This window comes from Trichomycterus rosablanca, chromosome 13 (genome assembly GCF_030014385.1).
Source record: "Trichomycterus rosablanca isolate fTriRos1 chromosome 13, fTriRos1.hap1, whole genome shotgun sequence".
In the NCBI taxonomy this organism is placed as follows: domain Eukaryota; kingdom Metazoa; phylum Chordata; class Actinopteri; order Siluriformes; family Trichomycteridae; genus Trichomycterus; species Trichomycterus rosablanca.
In genome coordinates this window covers 24,986,717-25,007,975 of record NC_086000.1, presented here as the reverse complement: position 1 = coordinate 25,007,975, position 21,259 = coordinate 24,986,717, and the positions used below count along the sequence as shown (strand labels likewise).

General features: G+C 37.3%; 1 protein-coding gene across 4 annotated transcripts in view; it reads right to left on the bottom strand.

Annotated features, from left to right (window-relative positions):
* Nucleotides 1–15,838: 15,838 nt before the first annotated feature.
* Nucleotides 15,839–21,259, bottom strand: part of stxbp6 (syntaxin binding protein 6 (amisyn)) — a 97,835-nt gene continuing 92,414 nt past the window's right edge. For all 4 annotated transcript variants that reach the window (XM_063007801.1, XM_063007802.1, XM_063007803.1 and 1 more), the window contains one exon: nucleotides 15,839–17,552. In XM_063007801.1, coding sequence (XP_062863871.1) covers nucleotides 17,529–17,552 — 24 coding nt within the window. In that variant the 3' untranslated portion in view covers nucleotides 15,839–17,528. The remainder of the gene's footprint in view (nucleotides 17,553–21,259) is intronic.

Sequence of the window (21,259 nt, the reverse complement as noted above, 5' to 3'; positions counted from 1 at the left end):
TGTGCTGTGAATGTGCCTGATGAGCTAGATTAGTCAAAGTCTTTCTAATTGCAGGTGCTAAACATACATCAAAGCTTAAATCAGTCTATCAAACAAAGTAAACAAACAAGTAAAGACAATATATAATTACAGCCATGTCGCCCAAGTCAGATCGCTCCACTAAATATAGCTACTGAGACACCAAGTGACACAAAATGACACAAAGTGGTCTGATGAGATATAGAACTTGAGATGTAGAACACGATGGTTTGTCACACTATTAAAGTAACACTGTTGTGGTTCAAAATAAAAACTAATGCCAGTGAATGACCCTGTCCTATCTGGAGCAAACAGTGGTGCAACATTAAAATAGCTGTATACTACTGCAGTGGTCCCCAACCACCGGGCCGCGGACCAGTACTGCTCCGAGGGTCATTTATTACCGGGCCGCACAGAAAGAATAAATAATTAGAGATTGCTACAAGAGCAATTAAATTTACAGTACTCTTTGGGTGTTATTGTCCAGTCACCACTAGGTGGAAGCAGTGTCTCCTTGCAGCGAAAAAAGCTCAGGATTCACACTGATCTTCCATTCTACAGTTATTCAATTTTAAATCCCCCTCGCCCCCGCTGGCCCGTGAAATTATATCTTATATGAAACTGGTCCGTGGTGCAAAAAAGGTTGGAGACTGCTGTACTACTGCTCTCTGGCTAAACTGGCAGTCCTTTTGTAAAGTGGATGAAAATTACTTCATCACATTGTACAAAATTAATTCCAAAGGATTACTGGTCAAAGTCCTTGTATTACCAAATAATAATAGTAAGATAGTAATAATAAGAAATTTATTTTTTAGACACTTTAACTATACATTGTTCATGCTCTCACCCAAATGCTGGTATTAAATATTTTCCCAATTATTTTCTCTGAAAACATGACTTATTAAGTCATTAAGTTTTGGTCTAACATATATATTTTTAAATAAACCATTACATGACTTAATTATATATTACTTGAGATACAGTTACAATTCATCAAATAAACTGTTAAGACTGTTAAGACAAATTTAAAATTAAGTACCATTTCCTGATTTGTAAACATGTTTAAAAGTTTGCAGTTATTCTATGCTAGACCTATCCACACACATATGCACATTATATGCAGCTACTACATGAACGTTTATTTTGACAGTGTTCATGTCATGCTAGAATCAATTAGAACTTTCCTTCATAGCCAATGGTGCTGGAGTCATCACACCAGCCAGGTGGATTGATTTTTTTCAGTAAAGAGCATGCATTAGGATGTTATAAAGTGCTGAACAGGATCTCCTCTTTTTTCCCTTACTCATAGGATTACCTGCACCCCAAAGCACTCTTAAATGAACCTCTTTAAATTTTCATGCTATCTGTTTAGAAATGTAGGGGTACGTGTTAAAAGAATTTGGTCATGTCAGTGCACTTACTGGTTTATTTATTTTAGAAAGGAATGTCCCTATCCATTAAATCCACATTTTATATACACAATGCCACAGCAATGCTAATGGGACCAAAAGCTTTTTAATAGCTACATGGTTCAGACTGATTATTGCAAAGCTTCATCAGTGTGTCATAATGAGAACTCTTAAATGAGAGGAAACCAGGCTGAAAGCCTTTCTTATTGGCTTTTTAATTATCCAATTAGTAAACTAGTCAAGATAACCTTTAAAAATGAGTGGCCCGTAAGGTGAACAACAGAATGGGTCAATACCTGAAATAGACTCAAGGAATCAGTGAACGTGAATTGCCCTACAAGACTGTCAATTGTGGGTCTGTGTAAAAGGAAACATGTGAACATTGATACACTTTGTAGTCAATGGTATGTGAAACTACATCTAACTACTGGCTATTTCGGTTGCACATATAGCTAATGTGCATTAAATTAAACAATAAGCCATGCAAACTATATAGACAAATACCACATTTCTACCTTGCTAGACAACTGAAACTGCCATTGAAAGCAAAATTACCCCAAAATTGGTTGTCAGGACTTTCAGAAATTGGGTTTTAATTGTCAAGCCACCCCACATAACACTAAGATCAACATTTAGAATGGCAAGCACCTTACTGAAACAGTGAATATAATGCTTTACCATTTGACAGATGAATATTGACAGTTATTAAACGATTACAGTTGAGGAACTTAGCGTCAGTTGTAAATTTGGAGGAATAACAGTCCAGGGCTATTTTGATGTTTTTGATGGCCCTTATGTCCAGTAAAGGAAAGAGAATTATCTCCAAATCACCCACAGCATGACAATGTTCCTTGCACAAAGTGAGTTCCATAATAAGTGTATATCCATAATGAGTTTGGTGAGGAACAATGTGATTGACCTGCACAGACACTTGACCTTAATTCAACTTAACATTATTGGGATAAACTGGAACTACAATTTTAAGACAGAGACAGGTCTCATCATCCAGTATTGGTGACCTACCAGTTTCATGGCTAAATGAATGTATACCCCCAGAATTATTTACAAAATAAAGCCTGAACTAATAAAAGGTAAGATTAAAGCAGCAAAATGGAAACCAATTTCATATTAGTGCCTTTGATGTGTGTTGTGATGTAGTAGAATATGAGGTATCAGGTGGTCTTTAGTCTTTAATCAAGTCTTTCATTTAATGACAACTCCTAAACCAATTCCCATTGAGAACTGAAACTGAAGATATATTACTTTTGTTCAGTAACGTAAACTTAATATTAGATTTAAAACAAAGACTTCGGTAATGTTAAAACAAATATTATGTTGCTTATTTAAACAAGGCATTTACAGGGTGCAATTTCCTTGGTCGGAGACCTGCAGTCCCAGCTCAATTATGGAAAAAGTCTGCACCACAAGAGCAACCATATACAAAGGTGTAGCTTCAGCTGAAATAGACCAACACATTAATGAGTTAACCTGATAAATGTGCACAGGGAAATGGTATCTGCAGTATTTTAAAAGCATATGGTAGGTTTTTAATTAATCCAGTGACAAAAATGTATTATCTAGCAAAACACAAACAATGCAGCATAATTACACAACTAAAGCAAGTAAATAAACCAAATACATAAATCAATTCATTTAACCATCTCTGTCAAAATATAAAAACACATCAAAACAAATTCCCCAAGCGGGCACTTCCAAAGTAAAGTAATAAAATGTGTTTGCTGTTTGCCAGCAGATGATAACAGCTAATACAGAGGCCTGGAAGCCTGGGAGTTAATTCATCTCTAGATGTAGCAGAAGAAGAAGCACCGGAGACAACTGCACCTGATGCTACGCCACTGTAACAAAGCTGGGAGGTTGTTTAAAGTTGTCATTCTGTCCCTAAATTAGTCAGCCATAAATATTATATAAAATATATAAAAAACATAATATAATTCATACACATTAATTTTAATAATGGTGCATACATTTTAAATAGTGTAAAGATGGGATATACAGTTGCAATTGCTTTATCGGTTTAATCAAGCAAATTAAGTAAGAAAATCAGTCCTGTATTTTAGAGTAGCAGGACATTTTGTTAATAGTCATGACAAATATTCAGCCCCTTTATTAAGCTGTGCATCTCAAAACCTATACTGCTAGTCTGTATGAGCTCAAGTTGGATTACAACACGATTAAACCACTGGAAACTCAATAACAATGTTCAATTAACTTTTAGCTGTGATGTGTTATATAAACCATGGCTGGAATCCATGTTACACACCACTTTTGATCAAGAAACACGGGAAGGGTCAACTGGAATATACCTGAAGATATTTGGCTAGGCCTGCAGAGTTCTGGGACTCACTAAACAAGCAGCAGGTTTTCCACACAAGGAAGTTACTTACACTCTTGTAGTTTTTGTGTGTTTTTAATCAGTGTGTGTGTGTGTGTGTGTGTGTCCTTGTTACTGTGTAAAACTTATTTGCATCTACAGTATATTCCACTGTTGTACCTAATTTGCACTTGGGAACTCTTTTAAAGTGTCAAACAACACACTGTGAGTGATGTCTTACAGATACACACGTTACACACACAACACTACATCACTAGACAACTCTAAAATTAAATAAACAGTCCTACTGCTGATCATCTCCCTCCCATCTGTACATGTGTCATCCAATCCATTCCTTCATGGTCCTTGTTCACCAACTGCAGTCCTTGTCCATGAGGGTCTTAAGGCTGGTCCGTAAGCAGGTGGTGGGTGTCCTTCATCAGGTGGGTTGTCCTTCCTAACATGACGTGCACATGCGGGTATAACTGAGTATGAGCCTTGTGGCATTATTAGCCTGTCAAATGACACATCACTGGAAGACAGCTCTTTTTGACCTCGCACCCCATCACCACCCTGACAGAGGCTACTCTTACAAACTCATATAAACACTTATAACCACAGTTCAGCATTGATTAATTTGATAGATCTGATTGGAATGGGTGAAATGGGTGTTTGAAATACAGGTATCTAAACTCATTTATTAAAAAGGGTATCCTAATACATTTGTCCATATAGTGTCACAAGCTTTCTGTGAAGGAAAAAATAAAACACAAAGAGATGGGCAAGTAGCACTAGGAGATGTTTTAAACAGCTTGAAGATGAGCTTGTGTGTTTTGCGTTTGACTTTGGAGAAAACACCAACGAGAAAGTGGAAATTAGTTTAAACTTCCAAAACTGAATCTTAGTTAAAAACAGTTGCAATGGAATCGTATGTAAACATCTATATAAACAAGAACCAGACTAACATCATTTATATGTTCTTGAACATTTCTTCAGTGCTAATAACTGTAATTAAACTCAGGTTCAATGCCCTCAGGTTGACAGCACAGCTTTAACTCGTTCTGTAACACACACAGAACTACCAGTACCACCAGCAGCAGCACAATCAGGACTGTGTATTTTTGGAGGCGGCTTTAAAGCAGAGCTGCATTGCAGTGGCCCCTCATATGGAGACAAGTGTGAGCTTAATGCAACTACTGCAGATCTGCTTGTACCAACCCACAGGAACACAGAGACACAGGAACTACGGAGTAGATAAACTAACATTCATGTATTTACAGTTCTCTGTTTTTCCCTCCACCAAAAGGTTGTCTTTCCCTCCCGTCCCGCCAAAAATCCCCCCAAAATCACATGTATAACAATGACAGGATGCTGCAATCAAAGATCAAAGGGGAAAAGTAAAATATAGCATTTTATATTTTGAACATACAAAAGAAGATTCCAAATCTAGTTGAGCTAACAATATAGCATTCTGGTAGATGATGGCTAACAGCTGATATCACTCATAAAGGTTTTTTCTTACTGTACCACAAATATTAAAGTAAACTAATCACAGTTTTTAATACACACATAATGTAATTAAAAACAACAATGTATTGTAAGGCTATACATATTCTCATGAACACATCCTCTTTTTATTTTTGTTATACATGTTCCTGTCACGTTCACCCCAGATGCACGTTTCTATGACATGCATCCAGACCAATCACCAAAAATGAGCCCCCACTGGGGTAGACACGTTTTTTTAATCTGCTTGCCATTTTGTGTTGTTAAGCACGTTATTAAACTGCACCATAAATAGACAGTCTACATCAATACACTGTCCTGCCATCAAACAGACACGTTGTTCTTTTTGTGATTCCTTTGTGATTACACAAAATGAATGAATAAAAACCCTGCATTTTACCTACAAACTGAATCCTTGGGGACTTTGACAAATTAAGCATCAATGATTATTGAACTGGAAAGCAGAAGACTGAATTGGTTTGAGACCTGAAAGGCGCTGATCTCAGAGAGGGCTGAACAAGTGACTCTAACAAAGAAAAAGGAGAAAGCTCAGCTTATTTTTACACCCTGTGAATTGTTCCACACTGACATCTACTACCACTGCCAACCTCTAAAGATTATCCAACACTCAGACACGCCTTACTTGAGTGCTACTGCCCTGTAGTGGTGGACTGGGTTACAGCAGAATGTGACCACTCAACGCAATTAAATCTTATTTATTGTCTCTTCCAGAATTATTGGCATTCTTGGTAAAGATTGGTAAAGCAGTCATTACAAAGTGTCTTTCTGGTTAATTATCTCACAATCAGGCAATAACAATGATAAAATGTCTAATCTTTTCTTGCAATAAAGTTAACTTCAAAAAAATAAAAATAATTGAAGGCACTCAGGTGACGCAGGTCTATTACACCAGCCTGCCACTATTAAGATCAGGGATGGCACCATGGTCAGGGAATTCATGCCTTGCACCCAGTGTTTCTTGGTGTAACTTGGACTTGCCGCAACCCTGGCCAGGATAAAGCAGTTGATGAAAATAAAATGAAAAATAATACATTTAACAAGACATTTTACATTTTTGGCATTTAGTAGACACTCTTACAGTCTAAAAATTCAAAAAAAAAAAACTATGTTTAATGTTTAACATTTTGGTTTATATAAGTCCACTCACTGTTAAGAAGCCATTAGGTGGTAAGCTGCCCCAATAGAGCAAGCTGTAGCCTAGTGGTTAAGGTACTGGACTAGTCACTAGAAGGTCACTGGTTCAAGCCCCACCACTGCCAGGTTGCTGCTGTTGGGCCCTTGAGCAAGGCCCTTAACCCTCAGTTGCTCTGTATACTGTATACTGTAATTGTAATGTAAGCCGCTTTGAATAAAGGCGTCTGCTAAATGCCAAAAATGTAATCCATGACTTCTTCTTACTGAAGGTTCGTCTTACAGGGGTATGAATATGATGTAACACAGAGGCCAAATTTTACTTAGTAAGAATACTTGAATGAGAGTAAAATGTATTAAAGTGAATTAATCAATCTGTTAAAATATCTGTAGACTGAAATATACTATAGACTGTTGGGGCAATATGTGCTCGGGCGGTGCAGCAGTCTATTACGCTAGCTCACCACCGAGATCCGGGTTGAAATCTCAGTGGTACTACTGCCCAGCTGGGCATCTGCACAGACATGATTGACTATGTCTGAGGAGCAATGGATGAAGCCATGTAATGGATCGGCACCCTGTCCAAGGTATTTCTGCCTTAAACTGAAGTCGGGTTTTCTCATCAGATAGAGAAACAAATAGAGATTTAGTGGCAGTTAATACTTAAGATGGGTTTATAGTAGAAGGAATGATGAAAGAAAGCAAGAAAATAAAGATAAAAGAAAGAAAGATAAAAGATAAAGAAAGATGAAAGAAAATACTAGATCCCAGCTACTAAAAATGGTTGAGACTCTCTTATGATTTTTTAACTCCAACCTTGTAAGGATACACAGCATTATGAAAGTACTAATAGTAAAAAGCGCTTCATAAATACAAATTACCAATACATACAATACAATCTGTATTATCATTACCAAATTACAATACAGACTACCAACACTGGGTTGAGGTTGGCCCACTTAGCAAAACAATGACCCAAAACATGTTCAAAACCCAACAAAAATGTGTAGCTGAAAAAGTCCCTGTTGTTTCAGTGTGTGCTTCTGTGTGTAGGTGAGAGAGTCCACAAAAAAGTATCACAGTACTTTCCGATCTTATTATGCAACACAGGAGAGGATTCTGAGCTGTTACGTTGGCATTGAAAGGTTGCAGTAAGTACAAAAAGCTTCCACTTCCTCCCCCCTCCCAAAATGCATCGTAGGTACACGTAGATGCAGAGCAGGGTTGAATTTGATAAATGTAATCAATGGTGTTCAAGGGCCAGAGAAGCACTGCAGCAATGCTACACTACTGCTGATACACACCAGCTGCAGAGCCCCGCCCAGTGAGGGTTTTCCCTCTGCTCCTCATGCTGGCGTGCCATGGACAGAGATAGACAACCCAGCTGGAACAAAAGGGCTGGCTGGAGCGACACTTGTTCACATCCCGACTGCCACCATAAAATATTTGTATTTGTTCACAAGTATTACACATCTCACTGTTCCAAATTTTTTCCTCTAACAACTGATTCATGCTTTTCCCCTTTAACAGCTCCATTCCCGAGCAGTGTCTTCACACGGCTTAACACTGTCTGCCTTGGCTTCTCAGATCATTAATTATTCAGGAATCTTCCCTTGCCAGGAATAAAAAGCTAAATAATGGACTAGAATCTGATGTTTTTTGCTTGGGTAGAATTGGTAGTAGATGGGTAAAATTTCTGATCTATGTCAATATCAATATTGTAGAGAATTTGGGATGGTATGTAGCATGCATGTTAAAACAGAAAGCAGTGATTTTTGAATCCTCTTTTAGAAAAAAAAAGAGACAACTACAATATTTGATGTTTTACAGTCTGAACTATGTTTTTTTTCTTTTTTGAAATATTCTTTAATTCTAAATATGATGGAGTCATCACTGATTTACATCACGTTTTCATTGAACAACACACATAGTAATTGCTTTCACATCCACATTTCACAATGTATTTTTTACTGTCCTGTTGTAGTGAGCCTTGGGTTACTGTTGTTGGCTAAAAGAAGTTAAAGCAGATGTGATCATATGGTGTCGTAGCCCATTCGCCCAAAGGTTTTGCTTTCTACAGTTGTAAATCTTCCAATCAGCTCAGTAATTGGTCATCTTTGACCCCTATCGGGCGACATGGTGGTTAAGTGGGTAGCACTGACGCCTCACAGCTTCGATCCCCAGGTGGGGCGGTCCGGGGCCTTTCTGTGTGGAGTTTACATGTTCTCCCTGTGTCTCCCTTGTGTAATAAGTAACTACGGTTCCTGTCATGAATGTAACCATGAATGTAAAACATGATGTTAAAATCCTAATAAAACAAAACAAACAAACTTTGACCCTTATCATCAACAAGGCATTTCTACCCAAAAAAAATGCTGCTTACATAATATTACCATAAAATAAGTCTTGGGGGTCAAGGTCTTTTTGGCAAATGTGTGACAAGCTCTTATGTTTATTCTGGTTAGCAGTGGTTTTGACTTAACAGTATGCCAAAATACTAAGTCTTTTTTCAAATACTGAAATGAAATAATAGAAAGTAACACCTGCAGTTTTATAGATGTGTGACATCTATAGTGACTTCCTTGCTCCTCGCTGGTGCGTTGGTTGGCTAATTCTGGAAAGATTTAACACAGTTTCATCTTTGCTGGAGTCTTTGTGTCTTAAAAGTGGCTTTGAGGCTTTTGAGCGGTAAAGTACGCTAGCGCACCAGAGTTGGGGTTTCGAATACATCGTATCGAATCTCAGCTCTGCCTTCCGACTGGATTGGCTGTTGTTCAGGGTTAGGGGTAAAAAGTCGGATCATAGGTCCTCATAACTGGTGCAACTGCGGTCCCTGCTGGCTGACTGATGGCGCCTGCACAGGGCTGAGGAATAATGCTGATGGGGGTGTGGCCCTCCGTACACAGTGCCCAGTATGAACTCGACTCGTGCAGGTGAAAAATGCAGTCTGTACGTGCCGGAGGGGGTGTATGTCAGTTGAGAGGCATCCTCTGTTAGCGGTGAAGGGTCGAATCAGTATAGAGGACGCATTCAGGGTAATTGGACACGACTAGATTAGGGGAGAAAATTGGGGGGGAAAAATGGGGAAAATTATATATATATATATATATATATATAAGTGGATTTGAAACCCATTCCTTTCACATTTTAATAACATTTTATGTCATCCCAGATGTGTGTTCTAATTAGACCCAGTTAACAAAACATTTGGGCAACTGGTTGATTGTGTAAGGAAGGACTTGATTACTTACAGCACTGCAAGTAAATAAAATAAAAGCAAGAATAGATAAATACTTGTTTTCTGTCCTGTTTTATTTTATTTAACACAAAGGGCAATGCTGTCTGCCAAATCAGACACCATGTGTGCATACTGATCAGTTAACCAAGTTGAATTCACTTCAGTACAGGCTGGAAAATTCCTTGTGAAAATTACCTAAAAGCTGGGTGAGGTCAGGTATGTACTGGTGCTTAAAGAGCTCAAACTGCACTTTAAGATGTCACACTTTTGGTACCTTGTACCTTCCATTTTCTTCGTGGCATACATGCAGAACACACTATGCTATTTAATAATAACATATAAACACATCCCTCCTACTATCTATATAACTAAAACAGGGACAGATTTTGAAAACCTTAATAAGCATCTCCACTTTTGGCCAAAGGAAAATGCAAATACAGGTTTGATTTTCACTCTCATCCATCAGACAGCAGGATGGTATATTGTGAGCTGAGGAGAAAGCAGGCTATCATTACAAGAGGAGCCACATATCTACAGGCCTTTTAATGTGAGACAGATCTCATATTTCTATTCATTTGCTCCAGCTACTTCAAACCTGGTCAAAACCATGGCCTGGTTGTGGCAAGCACTTTGGCAGCTTGAAGAATTCATAGCTTTATTACTCTGTTCTCTACCTTCCGGCTATGTAGGCACCTTGGCTAAGAATCTGTGCCTAAAATGATTTCTATACAGATTGGATGAACATTATGCTCCATTTTCAGCCAATCTGTTGTACTACAGCCATATCTGATAGACATGCCCTGATTCCAAAGCGTGGAGAGAAGACGAAGAGTAGGCAACACAGAAACAGGCAAAACATAAACTTTTTGCAATTGGGGTTATAGAACAAAGTACAAAGCTTCAGCTATATTAAACATAAATGTATCTGTGCTGTTTTAGACAAGGGCGATGCTCGGTGGATACTGACTGATTACTCCAGTGCAGCTGACATTGCTCTCCATGTGAAGCCAAAGGCAATTAGAAGGATGCAGCGCCAAATTTAGAGGCAGCAGCTGCTCTGCCTTGCACCACCTTATGCAAGTGCCAAATCATCGTGAACAGGACTCAGAGGTGACTCCTGCACCGGCGCCCACCATCCATCCACCTCCCATTCATCCCACAGTCTTGTTTTTGACGAATACATTACTAAAGCCTTCTGACTCTTTTTTTAAACAAACAAAAATTTACTTAACTGTATTTAAAAAACAGCCAAATTGAAACCAGAAAACATCATCATAAAATTATGTCACAGTATATGTCACATTAATAGGTAAGCTGAAATGAAAACAGTAATTACCAGCCTGTACACATGCATGATTCCAAAAGTGTAAATTTGAATCATCCTGCCAGATATTATGGGGGAGTAGAAAATGTACACTGGATGAATCACCTTCAGGAAAGCCTAAAGCACAGTACTCACAGGAAATGAGTTAACAGTAGGAGGAGCTTCAGCATTTCCTACCTCTCACCCAGAGAAAGGTGTTACCTGTAATCACAAGTGTGGAACTAGGGAAAGCTTTACAGAGAAAGAGAGAGAGAGAGGCAAACTATGTATAATTAACAGAATGTGTCTCCTGTGTGCTCCTCTACTGAAGGTTACACAGCTTTTCATGTGCCATATTTATACACCTAGTCCACAATACACAGTGGGAATAAAACACTTCACACATATGGGGCAGGTGCTCTACTCCAGTACATGCTAAGATAAAACTAAGTACATTTACACTGAAGATTTAAATACATTATCCTGTCTATGCTATAAATGTGCATATTAATTATTAAACACAACTGGTCATGCTTTTATTTTACCCTTATTACAATGGAACTGCAATGTTCGAATGTGTGAATAAACAGGTTTTATCATGTGCTACATATAAAACTAAATAAACAAATTAGTTCCATGTGTTACTTTGCAGTAATACATCTACATGCATGAATAACTAAATATCCACAAAATTAGACTTAGACTAGGTTTCTTAATAAGAAATTTGCATGCACCCAAGTAACACTATAATGGAAAAACTATTCAATTTAATCAGATATTAGATTTCTCACAAGTAGTGTTTCTACTTGAGAAGCTGTTTATTTCCCTGCTGAGAGGTAGAAGCCTCTCCACAATTTTAATCAAAGAGGTTTTGTTTGTTTATTAGGATTTTTAACGTCATGTTTTACACTTTGGTTACATTCATGACAAAACAGGTAGTTACTGGTTACACAAGGTTCATCTGTTCACAAGTTTTAACGTCAAACACAGTCATGAAGAATTTTGTATCTCCAACTCACCTCACTCGCATGTCTTTGGACTGTGGGAGGAAACCGGAGCTCCTGGAAGAAACCCACGCAGAGAACCCACGGGAAAAACATGCAAACTCCACACAGAAAGGACCCGGACCACCCCACCTGGGGATCGAACCCAGGATCTTCTTGCTGTGAGGTGACAGTGCTACCCACCGAGCCGCCCCCAAATAGGTTTTAATTTAACTATTTTATTGAGAGCTTTTGTATCTCAAGAGTGTGCTTATATAAACCTCTATGTTTATCACATAAAAATAATACTGCTAAAAACATCTGGCCTGCGTATTTCGGTTGTCATTCAGTATTCTCTCTATGCAGTTGTAACTAGTTGTTTATTTGCTTCTTCCATACAAACAAAACTATTACTTTAAGTAAAAGCTCATCATTTTGCATGTCGTGAGACACACTGATCAATACATGTTTCTAAAAAAGTCTTTAATATTTTTAGTGCAAAATAGTACATGATTTATTTCTGCTTTTAGCAGCATTCCAAATTAATAGCATACTAAGAAGTATGTCATCACACTAATTGCATAATTAAGTTATTAAACAAGGTCTTAGTTGAGTTTTCTGAATAATGGTTTAGGACTAGCACCAGTCTCCTCCAACAACTCAGCTTTTTTTTACATTGGTGGATTTCTACTAAGAGCTTTTAACATGTACAGTGGATCACTTTTGTTTTGAAAAGGGACAAATACATTTATGCCACAGTGTATCTTTGATGCATTCCATTCAGACATTTGCTGTATTTTTTTTTTAGATCTGAACTTAAGCTAGAAAACATCTACAATTTTTTTTCTTTATCAGGTCTGCAGAAGTCCCCCTTTAAATTAGTTAAAAGAGCAATATCAACTCATTACAGGTTATATCACAGCCAAATGTATGCCAGTAGGTACCATCCCAAAGTATATAGTCATACAACTTTGTACTGTAGGACCGGTGTGTGTACAAAACTACAAAACTGGGATCTCCATAACTAGTGCAAATCATGTATGCTAGTAGGAGTAATGGTATAGCTGTAAATACTAAATTCCCATCAAGCAATACTTATATGTTGACCTGCAGCCCGTTTTAATAATCTAATTCATGTGTAAGAACAAAGCTTAAAATGGCTCAGAGCAAGCTAAACTTCAAACTAATCCTCTAGCTCCTTCTAGTGGCAGACTGTATTCTTACCACAGAAGCATTACTTGACACAAGTTGGCTATTTACCCTGCAAGCATGTCCTGCGAATATACACAGCACATTCTTAATTCATTCTAATATTATACACACAGCAGGGCTCACTGGGAAATTAATAAATCAAGTGGAAAGAGACAGAGAACAACAGAGGAGGAAAAAGATCAGAAAAGCCCCCACTAGAGCACGAGTTATACATACAGTGGACACTTCCATGACCCCAACAAGGAGGGCGTGGCAATGGGTAGGCAGAATAGTGTCTAAAGCACACACAATTAAATACTTAAATTAATGTAATTGTAATGTGTACAAAATAACCAAGAATATATGTCTTAATAATGAACTCCTTTAGAATCTACTTGTGATAGATACTTCACAACAAATAACATGAATTTCATCTTTCCTACTCTTTGAAATAAAAGGATGGTGAGCCGACCCCTCAGAGCTGTATGTTGTTTTTAGTTTTGGCATGTTGACAGCGTGAACAGTTATTAAAACTAATTAACTAGCATTTCACAGCTGGATGTTCCACAATAAAGTGGATGTCCTCATGGAAAGTGGTGGCTTTCTGAAATACAAGTCATTTCTTTTGGCATGTCTGTAAGCCAATGACAGGAAAATTCATTATGACAGATACAAGCATCCCATTGGCCTTCAAAGGAGGACAAATCCGTGTCCATCGAGGCCAGACTTGTGCCGGACTGCTTACAGGCAGATGAAAACACGGCCTGTTTGCCTTAAAACCTGATGTATTGACACCCTAATTATACATCATCACCATGCCCAATGTATTTTACAAGGCACTTAATTCACTCAGATCATACATTTTACCACAAACTCCTGCACTCTCAAATGCTAAACCAACAGTATCATTATTTAATTGAACTGTTTTACAGTGGGGGAAACCGGAGATAACAGAGCATGTAGAGATGCACTGAAACAAAATCACTTGGGCACACTGTCTCTTACATTTCATTTACGACATTTAGCAGACATTTTTATCCAAGACAACTTACAGTTATGACCGAATACCATGCAAACGACTGCAGGTTAAGGGCCTTACTCAGGGTCTCAACAGTGGCATGTGGACAGTAGTGCAGATTGAACCGGCTTCTTCACTAGTCCAGTACCTTACCTTAGCCACTGATCTAACGCTAACATCCTCTAAAACCTAGGTTCTGCACAAACAAGTCATAATGGCAAAAACTAAAGAAATCAAACCACCACAATCTTTGACGTTTTTTATTTCATGGCTTTTAAAACACGAGTGAACTAAACAGGAGTACGGACAAAAGTGAAGTTTGTTTCAGTGTAGTACAAAGAAAATGAAATGCTAATCTAAGACATTACAGACTAAACACATCAGACTTTCACACAGTACACTCTGGCACTCAGGATAAATATTGCCACCATCATATACTGCTCAAACAAGATGTATGGTTGAAGTGCAAAGGCAATTTGTAAGATTTAGAAAATTACACAATGCAGAATCCATTACAAAATCAGACTAAAATATTTACAGTTACAAGGAATTAAATATATTTTTTTGTTTGAAGAACTGATCACGTTAAGACTGCATGACTGTCAAGCCTAAAATATTTCATTAAAATTAACCTTGCCCTTTATGTTTTTTTTAGTTATTATTATTAATATTACTAAGCCCATGAAGAGTCATAAAAGTTAAGAGTGTGATTTAATGAATATAAGTTTTTAGAAGTTCTTTCTTTTGACAATGGCAGTCTTTGGCAAAACTATTTAAACTATACACTTATTTAACACCACACATCTGTGCTTTAAAAGCGGGGAAAAGTGCAAACTCTGGAAAAATAACATTCAGTAAATGTTGTGAAAAGCATGCGATCATTTATTATATGTAAAAATTACCGGCTGGACTGTCTGGCTGAAGTCTGGACTGTTGGATTGTAAAAAATATAATGTAAATATATACATATCATATCTGCTCTCACAGTTCTATTTAGTTAAGTGGGTAAACCAACAATACTGTCAAAATTCTGTCTGTCAAAAGGCTGCATCTAAGTACTTCATACTAGTGAGGTTTTGGTACAAACTTATAATGACACATTTAAAGAGTTTAACACAAATAAAACTGGTAGGACATTAATGTGTGATTTTTACACAAAGCTAACGTAACAACACTGAAATCACAGACACTAGATTTACATAAACAAACTGTAAACAAATATTACAAACATCAAGGAGACCTAAACAGACGTGTGGTCTCCGGCTCTCAGACATTCACAAAAGACAAAAACACAGGAACTGTGAAACATTACAACATTAAGCCAGGAATAATAGGGTATTACAATAACACACTAGTTGATTCTATTTTCACACATGTACTTCGGTCATACACAATGTGTCAATATCACTATGAAGCACAAAATGCAGCCCTATAGGGTTCTGGTACTGTATAATGCAATATGTCTTTATTACCAAACTAATCTGCACCTTTAAATTTGAAAAAAAAAAAAAAAAAAAAAAAAATTTATTTATAAAGATTTAAAGATCTAAATAAAAAAACATATAATTGAAATAGATTTTTAATAATAAGGGGATTTTTTTGATTATGCATTGTATAAACAAAACATTTTAAACACAACAGTTACTGAATGTTTTAACTGTAACCAACGTGAATTTAAATAGGCATAAAACAGGTTTTTAAAAAGGCACCACTTTGTTAGGACTAAAAGATAGACATAAATCAAAAAGATGTGGCAAATATCTACATGGAAAAAAAAGCTTTTTCATCTGAGAATTTTGGTTTCATAGTAAATGAAAAAAGAATGCTGTAACTACTCAGTTAACTTCCTGACCACAAGCAGCTGTACACAAATTTGAACCATTTATCTATGTTTAAAAGGAAAAAAAGAGGCTGTCACAAGACAGCATTGGCTCTGCAATCCTGAAATTGATGGACTCAGCTGTACACAACCATTATAATCAACAAATAGACCTGCTTAATATCAATCTCAAGTGTAACAGGTAATGTTTACATATTGATCAGGAACTTTGTACATTTTCACACCTGATATGTAAAGCTCCTGCCTGGAAATAATTGGTGTGTCCATGCTATTAAAGGGTAAAAAGCATTTAAAAACAGAGTAAGCAACTGCTGCATGTGTGGTGGAGCCTGTGATGGGGTTTTAAGCTACAGTTATTAGGGACTAATAATTTGAAAGTCCCAAAAAACCTAACAATGAAACAGTTCATGAATCACTTATTCACAAAGTTTAAACATGTTTAATTCATAAATGTGTTTACTAGAAACACCTGTTTAGTTTGACCATAAAACAAAATAACACACGTTCATTAAAAAGGAAAATACCACATTGTTACAAAATGAATAATATAATAAAAAGAACTACAGTGTATAAAATGTTAGTGTGAGTAAGTTAGAGTATGTATTTATATTTATGTATGTATTTATATTTATGTAACAAACTACAGGGACTAAACTATTAAGTTATGCAGTTCATGGTAACCTTCAAAATGCAATATTCTCACCAAATATTAAATTTGAATGTTGTAAAATAAGATCAGATCACTTGGGTAATAGAGGGACATTTTATGTCTTACAACATCCCAATTAGTTAATTAGTTAATATTATAAAGTCTACATGATAAATTAACTCTGTGCAATTTAAAATGGCGAAAACAAGAAATCGGTTGAAGCAAAATGCTTCTATTTACATTTGAATATTTGACATGAAACCATTTTTTGTTTAATCTGAACTACTGAATACACTATGACTTATTACTACATGTATTAGAAAGGTCGTGTAAGCAAAAGTATTGTATTAATATAACACATCATCCAAGAGTGATACTGCTGTGTTATTTTTAAAGCAAAGATGAATGTATCATTTGTCATTTCTTTCAACACCCACTGCTGTTGTTTAGTTAGGTTACATTGCTAATGTGTAAAATGCTGTAGGGGTGCAAGTCAAATCACTGGGTGTATAGACTAATAAATAATTTTGTCTTGTGTACATCCACCAGTAATGTTATACAACGTGTCCTATTTCCTTCTGTATGGTTCTGCGTCCTGGTGCCCAGTAAGCTCTGCACTTGTTCCCCACATTGTACGAAAAAACAGAAAAAAGGGAGGTGAAGCCTAAAAAGAAAAGGCCTTATACTTGTTTTTGGGCACTTACAATCAGCAGAATTCAAAATAGTCCAGACTTCAACTCCCCTTCTTGAGATGTCAGACAAATGTAGAAAATTAAAACTGGCAAAATACTAGTTTTACATCATTTTGTTAACAGAATAAGATCTAAAATCCATCCACTGCAAGTGCGACGGGCATCATTGGCAGAACCCCCCCGAGATTTGGCACAGTTTAGCATTTGTGCTTCATGGCCAGCTGAAATGAAAGAAAGAGAGGGACAAAAATGAGAGGTCAGTCAAAAACTCAGGACTGCGGGACGTTAATGTGAGTGATAAGGAAGATGAGGGGCTTTCAGTGAAATTAAAATAAGCTTTAACTGCCAATTAATTATAAACTGTGTAACTAGAATAGGGCGGAGCTTTCCAGGAAGAACCATGCTGCTAATAAACGAATAATTATAATAAAAAAAGACGTTCATGCATTAGAAGAGGTTATTTGAGGTATATGAGAACGATCCGAGTGGTGTCTCATTCATCTGGGAGTTCATTAATCTCATTAATGGGAGGCCTAACAGGCTCGGTGGGAAGCTTATTAGGGAAAGGGCAACAAAACCAATCTCTTTCACAGCTGGATAGACAGCAGTCTTGAATCCATTGAGGTGCTATGCACACAGTGTACAATCGAGGGCAGCAAAGCAACATAAACGCACATAGTGCACATTGATCACTATTCTACTCAACAGGACAAGAGATCAAAAGTCTGCTGCAGCAAAAGCTCAACACACAAAGTGTTTTAGAACATGACCTAGTTCTGTATGCCTTATTTAAAACGGCATACACCCATCAGCCATAACATTAAAACCACCTCCTTGTTTCTACTCTCACTGTCCATTTACCAGCTCCACTTACCATATAGAAGCACTTTGTAGTTCTACAATTACTGACTGTAGACCATCTGTTTATCTGCATCCTTTGTTAGCCCCCTTTCATGCTGTTCTTCAATGGTCAGGACCCCCACAGGACCACCACAGAGTAGGTATTATTTGGATGGTGGATTATTCTCAGCACTGCAGTGACACTGACATGGTGGTGGTGTGTTAGTGTGTGTTGTGCTGGTATGAGTGGATAAGACACAGCAGCGCTGCTGGAGTTTTTAAACACCTGACTGTAACTGCTGGACTGAATAGTCCCACCAACCAAAAATATATACAGCCAACAGCACCTCATGGGCAGCGTCCTGTGACCACTGATGGTCTAGAAGATGACCAACTCAAACAGCAGCAATAGATGAGCGATCGTCTCTGACTTTTCATCTACAAGGTGAACCAACTAGGTAGAAGTGTCTAATAGTGTGGGCAGTGAGTGGACACGATATTTAAAAACTCCAGCAGCGCTGCTGTGTCTGATCCACTCATACCAGCACAACACACACTAACACACCACCACCATGTCATTGTCACTGCAGTGCTGAGAATGATCCACCACCTAAATAATACCTGCTCTGTGGTGGTCCTGACCATTGAAGAACAGGGTGAAAGCAGGTTAAAAAATATGTAGAAAAACAGATGGACTACAGTCAGTAATTGTAAAACTACAAAGTGCTTCTATATGGTAAGTGAAGCTGATAAAATGGACAGTGAGTGTATAAACAAGGAGGTGGTTTTATTGTTATGGCTGATCGGTGTATAACAAAGCATCAAGGGTTTAAATCCAGCTCAAAATCAGATGTATGTTTTATGTCCTGTTGCAGAGTGATGAAATTTGATGGCAAGAAACACAGGCAAAGACCAACCAATAAATCTGGGCATTGATAACAGAAGCAGACAATCTGGCACAAGTTAGCATTTGTGTTTCGTGACCAGCTGTTATAATCAGGTTTAAATGGCAAGTGCTAGGATCAAGAATCCTAGGTGCAATAAGCAATATTCATGATCACAAAACAATGATTCTATATTGTCTTTACATGTAATTAATTTACATCTTGAAGACCTGGTTTACATAAAATGTATATTTTAAACATGTTAATCAGTTGCAGCTTCTCTCATAACGCATAATGACAATGTCTGAGTGATTCGCGAGTGATTAATTTCTAAATGATTCTGCATGATTGACTAATTACTAAACCGACAAAATGAGTGTATACATCAAGCTTGTTCGTGTCAGTGAGCCTCCAAAAAGCTGTCATATCACACAACATTACTTAATGCAGCTTTAAAAAGCAAAGCAGTGAAGCCTAAAATGTTTTACTGCAAATGGAAGGGTCATTAGAGGAAAAGATTTTAGCATTTGAGCTTAAAAGCCAACTATAATAATCAGCACTATTGTTAATAAACAAAAGCAAGGATGAGACAAAATTAGTCAAGATGAAAATTGCTAGTGCAACCAGCATGACTAGCCAAAGCCTTCCCAGAATACTATAAAAGGAAAATGTAACATGCAAAAATGTGTCCACTGCAAGTATGAAGGCATTGTTAGTGTAAGCCTCAGAGATCTGGTAGTTAAACAGTTAAACCTAAATTAAAATCTGTGGAGCCTTAAATCTGTCCACAGCAAGAGAGTTTACGTTAATGGCATTCAGCAGACACTTTTATCCAAAGTAACTTACAATTGTCACTGTATCCACACAACTGATTCTTAAGAGCCTTGCTCAAGGGCCCAACAGTGGCAACCTGGCAAATAAGTGGGCTAACCCAGCAGCCTTCCAATTTCTAGTCCAGTAACCTAAACACTGTTGCACACAGTTGTAAGTTTTTTTCCATCATGGACAGCTCTAACATACTGCAATGTCAAGAAATGAGTCAACCACTGAACATTATGCAGCTAACAATAAGTGGTGTCTTGAGAAAAAAAAACACTAATGACGACCACAGGTTTACTACATTCATTCTAAAATGTAATTTCTGACTCACATCATGGGCTTCCAGTTTTACCTGGTAAATCCATCCATTTAATCCATGCAATAGAGTCTTCAAATACATGCACAAAAAGACCTGCGCCACAATTACACAGATGTCCTACTTATTTAAGCACTCATTCATCAGAGAAATGAACGTGAACAGATTTATAAAGACATTAATTATGTTATTATAATTAGACTCCATGTGGAAGCAGGCTTCAGTTTTTTCAAGCATGTCTTTTTTAATAGATAATAGTAGGTAGGGACTGGATATTTTATTAAGAAGCCCAAAGGGGGTGACAAAATGTTATTAGAAGTTAGGATGGATGAAACATGCATTGACAATGTTGGCAGGACAACATTTAATCCCATTAGACATGCAAAAGTGAATTAAGCTAATGGGCTTTTGCTAGTATGTAATTAGTATGGATGGATACGCTTCAGTGAGAGCTGGGTGGCATTGGAGGGCTTCAGTGCAAACAGTCTTCAATTGGAGGATAAAGAATAATCAAACATCAAGTAAAGAAACTCAATCTTTATTGTTTACTATGTTTAACATTTACAGTGGGGTCAAAAAGTATTTAGTCAGCCACTGATTGTGCAGGTTCTCCTACTTAGAAAGATGAGAGAGGTCTGTAATTTTCATCATAGGTACACTTCAACTATGAGAGACAAAATGAGAAAAAAAATCCAGGAAATCACATTGTAGGATTTTTAAAGAATTTATTTGTAAATTATGGTGGAAAATAAGTATTTGGTCAATAACAAAAGTTCAACTCAATACTTTGTAACATAACCTTTCTTGGCAATGACAGAGGTCAAACGTCTACACCAGGTTTGCACACACTGTAGCTGGTATTTTGGTCCATTCCTCCATGCAGATCTCCTCTAGAGCAGTGATGTTTTGGGGCTGTCGCTGGGCAACACGGACTTTCAACTCGCTCCACAAATTTTCTATGGGGTTGAGGTCTGGAGACTGGCTAGGCCACTCCAGGACCTTGAAATGCTTTTTACGGAGCCACTCCTTCGTTGCCCGAGCGGTGTGTTTGGGATCATTGTCATGCTGG